This window comes from Dermacentor albipictus, chromosome 4, assembly GCF_038994185.2.
Source record: "Dermacentor albipictus isolate Rhodes 1998 colony chromosome 4, USDA_Dalb.pri_finalv2, whole genome shotgun sequence".
Classification (NCBI taxonomy): Eukaryota; Metazoa; Arthropoda; class Arachnida; order Ixodida; family Ixodidae; genus Dermacentor; species Dermacentor albipictus.
This window is the reverse complement of record NC_091824.1, coordinates 148,915,337-148,928,545: the sequence shown is the minus strand read 5'-3', so window position 1 is coordinate 148,928,545 and position 13,209 is coordinate 148,915,337. Positions and strand designations below refer to the sequence as shown.

At 47.3% G+C, this 13,209-nt stretch overlaps 1 protein-coding gene across 3 annotated transcripts in view; it reads left to right on the top strand.

The window, feature by feature from the left end:
* The window catches only part of LOC135902193 (uncharacterized), a 78,964-nt gene extending 66,638 nt beyond the window's left edge, over positions 1-12,326 (top strand). For all 3 annotated transcript variants that reach the window (XM_065432164.1, XM_065432165.1, XM_065432163.1), the window contains exons 4-6: positions 7,160-7,255; positions 8,307-8,480; positions 9,816-12,326. In XM_065432164.1, coding sequence (XP_065288236.1) covers positions 7,160-7,255; positions 8,307-8,480; positions 9,816-10,401 — 856 coding nt within the window. In that variant the 3' untranslated portion in view covers positions 10,402-12,326. The remainder of the gene's footprint in view (positions 1-7,159; positions 7,256-8,306; positions 8,481-9,815) is intronic.
* Positions 12,327-13,209: the final 883 nt, after the last annotated feature.

The following is a 13,209-nucleotide window of genomic DNA, read 5'->3' as shown; positions in this document are numbered from 1 at the left end:
CACAATGTCGAAGCGGGCTGGAGGAAGGCGGCGGATTCCAGCGCAAAGGTCGCTTCTTTGAACGCCTCGCAGCTGCAGCGGCGGAGAGCGGAAGGTGCGCGTCTTGCACCCCTTGTCGTAATCGGGTGGCAAGGTGACAATCTTGTTGTGCAACCCGCCGTTCTTTACAGCGCCTCCATGGCCCCAAAAGTCTCGACTGTCTAGCGCTGACAACCGCTAGGCAGGAAGAGAACGGCTGCTGGTCAGGGGGGGATTGATGTCTTGGCTCGCAGCGACCACTTGTGCATTGATGTCACCGCCCCAAAACATCCAACACGGACAGGCAACTGCAAAATGAACCCCACAACACGGCTCTGCGTCGAGATGACGTGCATTGGCTCTCACTTTAGACTCGCTAGGCTTCAAAAAAAACAACAACATAAGTGCAGAAACAAAAAAAAATGCTGCATTTCACTATGCCAATTTCTGAAGCAAATTCCTGCTGACAAATTCAGCAATCATGGAGGGAATCCTGCTAAATGAGAGGGGATCTTCTTCGCTTAATAAATTTAACACTAGTAACCCTAAAATTTAGGCGGGACCCTCAAACGCAGAATTCAAATTAGCCTGCTCAAACCATCCGCATTGCTATGCAACTTTCCCTTCTTATATCTAACGGAGAAGTTGTACTCTTGGAGAGTGAGGCTCCATCGGAGCAAGCGGCCGTTTTTGTGTGACATTTGATTGAGCCACGTCAGAGGACAGTGGTCGGTCTCGAAGATGAACTTCGCTCCGTACAAATAACACGACAACTTCTGGGCGGCCCAAACCAAACAAGCGCATTCCTTCTCTGAAGCGCTGTAGGCTTCCTCTCTTACATTTAGTTTACGGCTGGCGTAGAGGATAGGATGCTCCTCGTTATCGTCGCCGACTTGACTAAGTACCACGCCCATACCTCTGTCGCTTGCGTCGCATTGAACTATGAATTCCTTTGTGTAGTCTGGCGCGCGAAGCACAGGGCGAGAAACCAATAGCGTTTTCAAACTTTGAAAAGCGTTCTCTTTGTCCTTATCCCAGTGTACGTTACTCGGTGCTCCCTTTCGAAGGGCGTCTGTTAATGGACTTGCCAATTGCGAGTAATTCGGAATGTACCGTTGATAGTACCCCACAAGTCCCAAAAATGAACGAACGTCCGTTTTCGTGCGCGGCTGAGAAAAATCTCCAATCGTAGCTATTTTCAGCTCAGCCGGCCGTCTCATGCCCTGACCAACAACATGGCCCAGATAAGTAACCTGCGAACAACCAAACCTACACTTTTCCGCTTTCATCGTTAAGCCGGCTTCCCTCAACCGTGAGAACACCTGTTTGAGGTGCGATACGTGTTGTTCCCAGCTGTCCGAAAAAATGGCTACATCATCAAGATAAGGTAAGGCGAACTCCTGCAAGTCCTTTAGGACAATATCCATTAACTTAGAGAAGCTAAACGGCGCGTTCTTCAGCCCGAAGCTGAGGGCGAGAGGGCGAAAAGTGCCTACAGGCGAGATGAATGCAGCATAGCGGCTGGCACTTTCTGAAAGGGGAACTTGCCAGTACCCCCGCACGAGATCTATAGTTGAAATGTATTTAGCAGCGCTAACTCTTTCAATTCGTTCCTCAATGTTGGGTATCGGGTACAGCTGATCCCTAGTGATCGCATTTAACTTCCTGTAGTCAACACACGGACGAGGGTCCTTGTTAGGGGTTTCTACGAGTATTAGCGGTGACGTGTAGTCACTCTCAGCGGGCTCAATAACTCCCAACTCTAGCATGCGCTGTATCTCTGCCTCCATAATCTCTCTCTGTCTTGGAGACACCCTGTAAGGTTTTGATCTTACTGGTTCGGTAGAGGTCAGCTCAATTTCATGCGTTATCAGTTCGGTTCTACCCGGCCGATCGCTGAATCTGTCGAGATATTCCCCTAACACCCCTTTTAGCTCATCTAGCTGCTCGGGTCTTAGAGCATGAGAGCTTACCGAGTGTTCCACTACTTCTTCTAGGCCGATTTCAGAGTTGGAGGTTGCCCTATACTCCTTAAACTTGGTACCAATGCCATCCGGCTCTTTGACAGTATAGTTAACGACTCCGCTCCGCTCTACATACGGCTTCATCAAATTACAATGATATATCCTCACTTCCTTCCTGCGACCGGGCATTCTCAAAGCATAGTTAGTTTCTGAAAGTTTGTGCAACACTTTAACGGGCCCGTCCCAGTGAACTTCAAGCTTGTTCTTTCTTGAAGGTTTGAGGATCATTACCTGGTCTCCGGCGTTAAACGTACGAAGCCTCGCATTCCTGTCGTAATAGAATTTGGCGTTCTTTTGCGCTAGTGCCATGTTCTTTCCGACTAGTTCTTGGGTTGCGCTTAGCCGTTCCAGTAAATTTAGCACGTATTCAACCACGGTTGGACTCTCCCCTCTTTCCTCCCACATCTCTCTTAACATTCTCAGTGGAGAACGGAGTGTCCTCTCATACACTAGTTCTGCTGGAGAGAACCCTGTCGCTTCATGTGGAACCGTTCGCAAAGCAAACAAAGTTGCCGGCAGACAGTTCTCCCAGTCCTCCTTGTGCTCGTAACAGAGCGCACGCAAAACTCGCTTAAGCACCGAATGCCACCTCTCTACACTGTTTGACTGAGGGTGATAGACAGAACTGTGAATTAACTTTACCCCGCACTTTTGCAAGAATGTGGAAGTCAGTGCGCTCGTGAATACTGACCCTTGATCTGCCTGAATTTCGGCTGGAAACCCAACTCGTGCGAACACTGTCAAAAGCGCGTCTACTACTTCGGTGGAGCTGAGCTCTTTCAAAGGGATTGCTTCTGGAAACTTGGTGGCCGGACACAGCATGGTAAACAAGTACCTGTAGCCTGATTTTGTTTTTGGAAGAGGCCCTACCGTGTCTATTACAAGTCGTCTGAAAGGCTCTGTTATTAAGGGCACTACCTTCAGTGGAGCTTTCCAAGTCTCTCCTGGTTTACCAGAACGCTGGCAGGCGTCGCATGATCTTACAAAGTTTTCTACATCTTTGAAACAGCCAGGCCAGTAGTATTCCATAAGCAATCTTTCCTTTGATTTGTTTATGCCTAGGTGGCCGGACCACCCATTTCCATGACAAAGACTCAAAAGGTCCTCCCTATACTTAGTAGGTATGACTAACTGATCTAAAATCCTGCCCTTTCGATCTCTGTAATGCCGATACAACAAACCTCCTTTCTCATGTATCGTTACGTTGCGCCTAGCAATGCGTTCTTTAGCTGTGTCACGTAATTTAGCTAAGCTCTCATCATTCTTTTGCTCAGCTGCCAGTGACTCTCTATCCACGCGTAAGAGTTGATCAAAGTTCTTTGAGGCCGGTGATAATAACGACCCTGTCTCGCTTGGGAGCGCGTCTGCATGCTCTTCCTGCAGGCTAGAACTCTGACACTCTAGTGCTACGCTCTCATTGAGCTGGTCAACTGGCAGGCTCTCCTCAACTGTTCTTTTGTCCCTCGGGCCTAGCTCGGATTCGGGGATTGAAGCTATCCCCTTTTCTCCTTCAGCTGGAGGAGCTTGAGCATTTTCAGCCGAAAGCGCCGCGATCTTACGAGCTTGGCCTCGGGTCAATGCCTGTACTATGCCCTCTCCCAGTTTGAGCCCTCTGTCACGCAGTAACTGATTCGAACGATTCGAAAAGATGTAGGGATACTGCAGTGACAAAAATTTGGAAACTGCAGCCTCAGTCTCTAGCTCCCCGAATGGTCCACTGATTTTGACTTTGGCCATGGGCAGACATACGCTGTGTTCTTCTACAACCTGTTTTATCCATGCTACTTCTCCGGTGAAGTCCTCTACCATCACGTAAGACGGATGGACAATGTCCAGCGTGGCGGCACTGTCTCTTAGCACTCGGCATGGTTTTCCATTAACTTGCAGGTTGTGGAGATACGGACTTAAAAGTTCCATATTCTCATCTTTTTCCTCCACGTAGGAAAAAACTACGCTAGGCTTCTCGCAGTTTACAGCTATATGTCCCAGTTTGTGGCATTTGTAACAGCGAATTGGTCTAACAGATTCGAATTTTCTTTTCTGTTCTTTTTGTGCGGTTTCTCCGTTAAGTTTCTCCTCGCTCTTTTCTGTGGGCTTTTCCGCCAGGTCTACAGGCTCTGATCGTCTAGTTTGCGCACCCTTTTTGAACGGAAATGGTTTCCGCGGTCCATTTCGACCGTCCCAGTTTCCCTCCTCGGCGTTCAACATTCTACGGGTTGCGTACTCTTCGGCTAATTCAGCCGCCCTTTCCACAGTGTTTACATTACCTCTGTCTTGCACCCACAGTTTCACAGCTTGGGGGATGGTTTTGTAAAACTGCTCTAGACACATGCATTCAATGATCATGTCTCTGCTGTCGTACGCTTCCGCGCTTTTAAGCCACTCGACTAGGTTGGCCTTTAAGCTATATGCAAACTCCGGATAGCCCTCGCTATCTTTCTTGCCTGTGCTCCTAAACCTTTGCCGAAAAGCTTCGGCTGAAAGGCGGTATTTCTTCAGGAGACTAGCCTTAACTTTTGCATAATCATATGCATCCTGAACACTCAATCTGGCGATTACTTCCGCCGCCTCACACGGCAACATAGACAGCAACCGCTGTGGCCATGTACTCGGGCCGAAGTTCATCTTTTCGCAAGTCCTTTCAAAATTGCTTAGGAACAAGCCTATGTCGGTCCCGACCTCAAATGGCTTTAATAGCCTGTCCATGCGGTACGATTCTGCCTCACTTGATCGTCCCAGAGCGCCTTCACTTCCTTGAGACAACTCCAAACGTCTGTTTTCAAGTTCAAGTTGCATTTTTGTTATCTCGCGATCTTTATCGCGTTCCTCTCTCTCTCTATCCCGTTCCTCTCTCTCTCGTTCTTCTCTTTCTTTTTCCCGTTTCTCTCTCTTTTTGAGAAGTTCCAATCCCATTTCAATATCTTGCTCACTGGCCTGATTGGAAATTAGCTCCAATAATTCCGATTTGAGCATTTCCTTGCGTACATCTAGGCCCAGTTCCTCACCAACAATCAACAACTCGTCTCTCAGCAATGTCCTTAACTCCATGACTGCTGCTTTACTGCCTTGATTCTGCTCTCTAAATCTAGCTAGGAAAACACAACCTAGCTAACACACAACAATCTAGCTTCCCTACTGTTCTAAACAGAACAACCACAAAATGAAGCCTAGAGAGTCAAAGCAAAAACCAAGCACTCACCGCAGATACAGCACCATGTCGCAAAGTCCATCCCACCGCTGTCAGCCAGTTGTCAGGACTGGGGGCTCAATCCCTTCGTCCGTGGTCCTTTGCCAAGATTGGAGTACGGCATGAATTCGAAGGTAGCTGGCCCATGCCGTCGTCCAACTTATTTACGCTGAGATCGTTGATGAAGTGAAGAACTGCTTCTCATCGAGAACGAGGAAAAAGGGGTTTATTTACAGAAATTAACTCAGTCTAACATGACTGCTTGAGAAAAATAGTATTAGTCCAACAGGACTGCATGAGAGAAGTGAACCAGTCTAACAGGACTGCTCAAGAGAAGTGTGTCCAACAATCGCACAACCACAGTTTTTATACACTCGATCCGCTGGTCCTACGACGCGGCGGCTGTTCGTTTACACATCACCAACTCGCAGCTGCTCTGAAGACCAGTTTACAGACACAAAGGCACACACATTCCGAAGCCCAAGCGACGGCGTTGAAGGTGGTGCCGTTCCGGAAAATCGACGCCGCTCGGGGGACGCTCGTTGTTTGGCAACATGCGGAACCGTGAGAGCGCAAAATTGAGACGTTCCCGCGGTAGCTTCTTCAGGCGTGTCAAATCAGCGCCGCGTTGAGGAACTCTGGAATCATTGTCCACACACCAAACTCGTCTTGTCACAATGTCGAAGCGGGCTGGAGGAAGGCGGCGGATTCCAGCGCAAAGGTCGCTTCTTTGAACGCCTCGCAGCTGCAGCGGCGGAGAGCGGAAGGTGCGCGTCTTGCACCCCTTGTCGTAATCGGGTGGCAAGGTGACAATCTTGTTGTGCAACCCGCCGTTCTTTACAAGACGCGTTGACACGCTTTTTGCGCGAGTAAAAAGCGATCAAACATAGTTTTATTAACGCCCAGGAAGTTGGTGCCACTCTGAACTGAGTAGGTATGTGATAGTAGTAGGCGGCTAACAATAATTGCGCGGAAATGACTGCTCAAACTAAGCATATCAAAGCTACATTAGGCTTGACTGGCAACGCCTAGCTGGCAGCGAGAAACATCTAGAAACGAAACAGGACATTTAATATAACGACCATGTGAATTAAAGAAAAAGAAAAATGCGTGGGGACCGTGCAACTATATATCGCACCTTACTACGAATTTTTTAACGCATACCGCAACAAAATTGTAGCTAATGTGCAACGCATTGTATAGTTTTACGGCTAGTGCTCCAGAACATTGTAACACAAATTAGTGCTCCATTTCTCATAGGCGCCTTTCGCACATGACGTTGCAAATGGAGCGATATCATTTAATTAGATGGTAATCCGCCTTCGAAGACCGAGTGGCACATGAGGTCAGCTGCGACGAATTGCGAAAGTTTCTCTGACCCTCTGCTGATCTTTCAGCTCGTGCTAGCAGTGCGGCTCGCGAATGGTGAAGTAATGCACTTTTTGTAGCAGCCGCTGCTTTCGTCTCTCATGCATGCCAGACCGTTTGTGTTAACTACATTGGCTCGCAGGACTGACTTGTCAGCAAGCGTCTGCTCTAAGTTATTTATTCTCGGAAATTTGTGTTGCCAGAAAGCGTGCGGAATGCATTTTCTTATTGCGCGCTGCTTCATGTAAGTCTTAGTGTGCGCAGCTTCACCCAAGGGCTACCTAACAGCGATGCAATTTAAGACGTCATTATTTCTGACGTCGCTGGTGATTGGTGATTTTACATCACGCGATAAGGGCGTCTAAGAACTGCAAATAATGTATGGCTGCTACGACGTCCCGTTCAGCTTCTGGCTTTGTAATTATGCTGAGTGAGCAACACAGATACGTAGTTAATTTGCTTGGAGGCTAAATGTCTTAATGAAGAGCAAGATAATGACCACACCGTCCAGCCAAAATTTCTCATGGAGACTGCTATTAATGCTCTCTTTCGTTTTGCCCAGGGCTCCACCCCGCCTTCCATCGAAGACGCTGATGAAAAGATTTGACGACAAGTTTATAGAAGACCGACGTGCTGGCCTCGAGTCTTTCTTGAGAAAGTAAGCTTGTAGTTTCATCTTTCTAGAAACGTCTCTACATCGCACCCAGTAGGTCTCCGATTGTTTGGTAGACCTTGACAATCTTACTTTCGAGCATTATTCAGTTTCTCGTCAGCTGCCTTATTGGAGTTTAACACAGACGCTATAGCGGCAGCGCTTTATTTTCCACTTAATATGTACAAAAATCAATCAACTGAGTGTCGGGAAGGACAGTATACGTATGGCGGCCGAGGCAGATGCGCCGCTTTCAGAATGGCTTCAATGTTGGTCAGTCGGTATAGGCTCATTATCGCGACCGATATGACACAATGAACGCAGACAGAAATAGTGATAACACTACGCGAAACCAAAAAAGCTGTCCAACAAACTAGCCGCAACATCGGTGCCTTATTATTGTGAGCATTTCTTAATCATGGTCGTTCCTGAATTAAAGCGTAATTGCGTAATGTGTGCTTCTGCTGCTTTAACAAGCAGTCCTGTTGTCTGTTTTAGTGCACCTTTTAGTGCCCCGTACGCTTTCGCTATTCTTCGAGTTCAGTACAACATTGTTAAATAGGTCACATGTATAGAGCTTCAAATATTATCTCCAGGCACCTGTGGGCAGCGTGCATTCGTATATTTATGCGACTGATTGTTTTAATGGGCGAGAACACCACAGGTATATAAGCATTCCACTTGCGTATGTGCCGAGAAAACAGTCACGAAAAGAAATTTAATCGAGGAGCCCTGAACGCAACGTAATGTGCTACGACGCAACTGTCTCTTCCTGTCCATTGTTTCACCAAAGAACTTGCGAAATAGAAGTGCTTTAGATCCCGTTGCAAACATCATCATACAGCACTAACAAACAGGACAGCGTTGAATCGTTTTCCCCACTTAATTTTGTCCTCTTAATTACACCACATAAATGGGCCCTGCTCACTTGCTTGTCGTTAGATGTTCAATGGAAAATCCAAATAATCTTTCCCGCCATTGTCTGTTAAGCACTTTTGCGCTCCTCCCGTGGGTTAGTATAAATACTAAATATCGTCCATTTCGTTATTTGCCGCAGTGTCCTGACAGAACCACTCTACCTCTCCAACAAGAGTCTGCACCTCTTTATCCAGACCAGCTTGACCATGAAGGAAATCGAAGACGTCGTCAAAGGAACAGAAGGCACCTACATCCCGGAGTCTAAACCACCCATTGTGCTTGCACTGCACGACGAAGTCTTCGACGAGGTTGGGTAGGTGGACCCAACGTCTTCGCGGATCCAAATGTCTGCCGAGTACCAGCTACGAATCCAGACCAGTTAGGAACTGAATTGTGTGCACTTAATCTAGCTGCATGGAGGATATGTGCTGTAGTGAGAGCGCAGGCTTTTCTGCGCAAGATGATCACAACGCCCTTGACACAGAAACGACAACGCGAGCAGCCAAAGCTACTGTGAGATCATAGTGCCAGAAAGTCTGCTTGAGGCAACTTTTGGCTTCACTGCCGGCAACAATGTGTGCGTCTGTGAGACTGCGGTACGCGGCGTTTTTGTTTGTTTTTCGTCTAGTAACTGCTACTGTGGCATGTTAGTCTGTGGTCGTTATACCGAAAGTACGCCAAATGTTGGTTTCATCCAAAATTAAAGGTAAGCAGTGTGACCACTCAATAGTGTCATCCACACCAAACTCTAGACAAAGACGAGCACCTGCTCGTTCGCACGTGAAAAGCTGTAAAGCGCGTTTACACGCTTGCAATACTGAACCAACTTGCCCAACTAGTTTTGTTACCAATAAGGTACTCGCATATGCTGCAGGACAAACCATTCGACTTAAACATCCAAATCCACTAGTTCTAGGCATGTCGACGGGCTTTATATGCAAGTGTTTGGTGGCTAACCTGATTGTCTCTAAGGTACAAAAAGGGATCGTGTTTTATTATTTTGGACTCTTGTGTAAATACTCAGCGGAATAAAATTTGCTCGCTATCTTGTTCATGGTTTTGCACTTTCATATGGGAAATTACGTAAGATTCTCTTGTTCTCCGGTCAGGTTTGCCAATGCTATATCATGTTTATTCTGGCAAAGAGGCGGATGAAAATAGAGCACCATATTCATTCAAATACGGTAGTCATTAAAATCAAGTATCCAAACTCATGACATCAACCTATTGCAATGCTGAAACTATACGATTTAAGTAAAAATAACACATGCGTGAGGTGAATGGTTTTTTTTGGGTGCCATGTTTTCAGTTCCTCGTAGAATAAATCTAAAAAATATTTGAAGCATCACTTGACATGAAACTGCAAATCCAGTGTGGGCACAATAAAAAGGCCAGGCGCCAATTTTGAGGCAATGCATTGCAAATGCAAGGACACTATCACATCTTCAGCGATAGGATATATCCATTATGCCATTGGCTGAGCACTGTCTTTTATATTTTTCGTTTGTTCTGCAGAAGTGCCCGGACTTTCAGCGTGGCCTTATAACTTGATCTTGTTCTCACAGCTAGACATTGTCGACGACGAACGGCGAGAATAACATCTACCTAACCTTTCTTTCTGGCTTTCTTTCTATCTTTTGCAAAACAGCGACAGCGCATACGAGTCCGCAGCCGAGGAACTCTCCAAAAACGGCAGCGTCACGGCCGCACCGCGAGGAATCCTGCGTAAGAATAGCAGCGTCACCATGCTTCACAGTTCCAAGTGCTGCCGCGGCGACGGCCACTGTCACCTCCGCATCGGCTCCAGCATCTGCGTCTGCACGCCGACGCTCTTGCCGCCGTCCTGGGACAGTAGCCACGACAGCGGCATGCTTCAGATCCTGTCCTGTCCGCTGCCCACCACCAGCACGCCCATACCGAACGGGATGGCTTCGGATGCCACCACGGGCACAGGAGGCGCCAACATTGTTTTCCACAGCGGAGGCGCCAGCCCTGATCTTCGTGCCAGAATATCGAGGCTGCGAGCGAGCGCCAGCGACTCGTGCTTGGAGACAATGGGCAGCGGCATAAAGAAGCACGTGTCCTTCTCGGGCGATGTCGAAATCTTTGACAGGGAGAAGCACGGACACCGTAGCGTGACACTGTGGCAGTCGGTTCCTCCTGCCTTCGGCGGCGTCGAGCCATCCCTTTATTTTCGCTCCTCTTCTCCTAGTGAACATATGTCCCCTTCCTGAAACGAGGAAAAGCACACACGTAGCGTCACTTTTCACAGAACATTGTGTGGGTCTAGGCCTCGTTTGCAAACACGCGGGCCAATCGGGAGCGCTGAGAGTGCGTAGTGGGTCTGGTTAGCCGCGCGAAGCGCCGTTCTAGTCATAGAATACTCATCACTTGACATTATCGTTTGATAACGCGAAGCCGTTTATATAATGCGTGTGGACATAGGTGAGCTGCGTAGCCCGCAGCCTCTTCGACGGTTCAGAGCATATGACATCAGTTCAGGCACTGAGTGAAAACAAAGGGCGTGTAAGGAGCAGCCGAAACGTGACGAATGCTTGCTGCAGCGTGTTCATGAAGTGCTTCTGTATAAGCACTAACAAACGGGGCGTTTCGTGTCGTCTTGCGATGCGCGGCATTTACAGCGAAGATTGTTGTGCAGAAGCTACATGCGGCAGCAAAATTTGCAGGGAATTAAGGTCACAAAACTTAAGTTGAATTAAGTTAAGAACTTAGGTTGAATTTTCCTTCATGCGAAATTTCCTGCGTTGGGGGAATAGATTTATTGTGGTGAATGGCTCGTCTGGAGTTGTCGCAACGCTCCCAGCTTGACAGGCAATACTAAGTCCTAACAGCTCGCACTTGAATCTGGGGCCTGGACTGCGCATACTCAGCGCCCACAACTGGCACGTGTGTTTGTAAACGAGACGTAGATCTTCATAGCGCTATTGTAGTTGGCGACGTGCGTTGCACCGATGGACTCCCTTGACTTTCTCGTACAGCTTTCTCGTCGAGAATTGTTTTGCGCCCCATGACTCTTCATTAATAGTGTCTGTATCACGTTTCCCATGTGCCGTTCGAACGCCACGTAGAAGCGTTCAAGGGCACGCTGCGATGCCTTGAGTTTCGCCTCATGACACGGAAAACAACTCGCATGCCATCAAAAAGCGGTGATGTTTAATGGGGGCTCACGTGACCTCCATACTTATGGATTATCCTATTACTCTGCAGGTTACACGTAACGATCACATGCCGAAGCAGCTGTCGGTAGCTTGTGCACCTTTGCATTGTGAGAATGCATAACAGATCTTTAAAGGTTGTGCTTCACGCCCAGGACACACGTGTGTTACACGTTTGAATATTGGTTGGTAGCGGCTGTTTGACCTGGACGTTCATTAGGAGTCTGCTTGTGTTGCATGCATTAGTGTGGTCCTCGTTTTTCTTATGGACCAATGGACTTTGTGTGAGGCTCAAGCAAAACAAAAACTTGTGCGCGCCAATGCAGAAGCCTCGTTACTTGTGGATTTCACTGTGATATTTTAAGCTGGACAGTTCACATCTGTGTCATACTTTACTATTTTATGTGGTATGCTGGAGGACATGGCAATATTTTGCTATAGAGCAAGCTTCTTAAATCATCTACATATATTTTTGTATGTCACACTGATGTATACCACTTTTTGACAAGGCTTCTGGCGAGCTACACGTGATTGTTATTTATAGACTGCCATTACTGACAGCTTTCGTTAAGAGGCTTCTGCACAATTTTATTGACGTTGTTCTGTGTCAGTTTTGATTTCTAATGAGCAATTGAAACTACAATGCTTTCGAGCATGTGAACTAGCATAAACGCATTCTAAATAAGGATGACGCCGTCCATTGCGTAGGGACGCCCTGATTACGTGTTTTTGTTTGTTTTTTAGAAGAGTTTACGCATCCTTGAGCTTGTACCAGATTGTTTCCCATCCGTGTACATATATCACATAAGGAGTCCCTAATTTAATTTCATCACTGCAACTTGCCTACCTCTCATGGTCGCTGTACTGTCACGCCATGTTTTATACCGAGAACATTCTTTCGGTCTCATATGCTATTACTCGCATTGACTTGATGTATTTATTATAAACTTCATATGCAAATAAACGTTCTCTGCGTGCAAGAATTTCCTATGTTGTTTCCTTTCCTACACGCTGGACACTTAGCTGGCACTTCGTGCGACGAAACTTCGTGCGACAAAAGTCGATGCGAAGCGCCTTGCAGCAACCTCGTGGCAATCGTTTTCTAGACCGCCTGGTTGAGTTAAGTGGTTGTAGGCTACTGGTGGGATTAGCCTTGCAGTTGCTGCCGGCAATTGCTCCACCGTAGCGACACTTAAATAAATCGCATAAATCAGACACAGACCTCACAATTACAAATAGTCACTCCTAAGGTCACCATGTGGAGGCCAAATCCGTGTCCTGTAGGTAATTTAGAAGGCGAGTAACCTTCCTACACAACTGCTTCCCGCGCGGGAAAACAATGTCCTCAAGAGATTTGCGAGGAACTCCTTTCCTACTCTCAGCCAGCCCAACTAAATGCTGCATCCGAGTTGTACACAAGATTCCGACAGTTGTAAGGCTTGTATGGCACTCATAAACGTTACATTTTAGCAAAGTGTTGAATGAGTTCCTACGTGTTCACGAATGTGAAAAAAGAATGAGCACGAAGGAGAGTACGCAGACAAGGAAGACTCCAGTTCCGGGGTACTATTCTGGACATTGTCCAATTCGCCATATTGAGAAATATGTAATGTCGGCACCTTGAGACAATCGGAGAGGCCGCGTCATCTAAAGCAACTTCGTACAAGTTTTCAGCAAAAGCGGCGGCGACTCATCGACGGCGGAATCTCAGTGGCACCCAATAGCACCTGCCTTCAATGCCGTTCAGAGTTGACAATATGGCGGAATTTCACAATGCCCATATTAGCACTACGGGTACCCGTCCTGTCTATTGACCTGCCTCCGCATATTTTTTCAGGCTCTTTTTCTCCCCCTATTTATATTTCG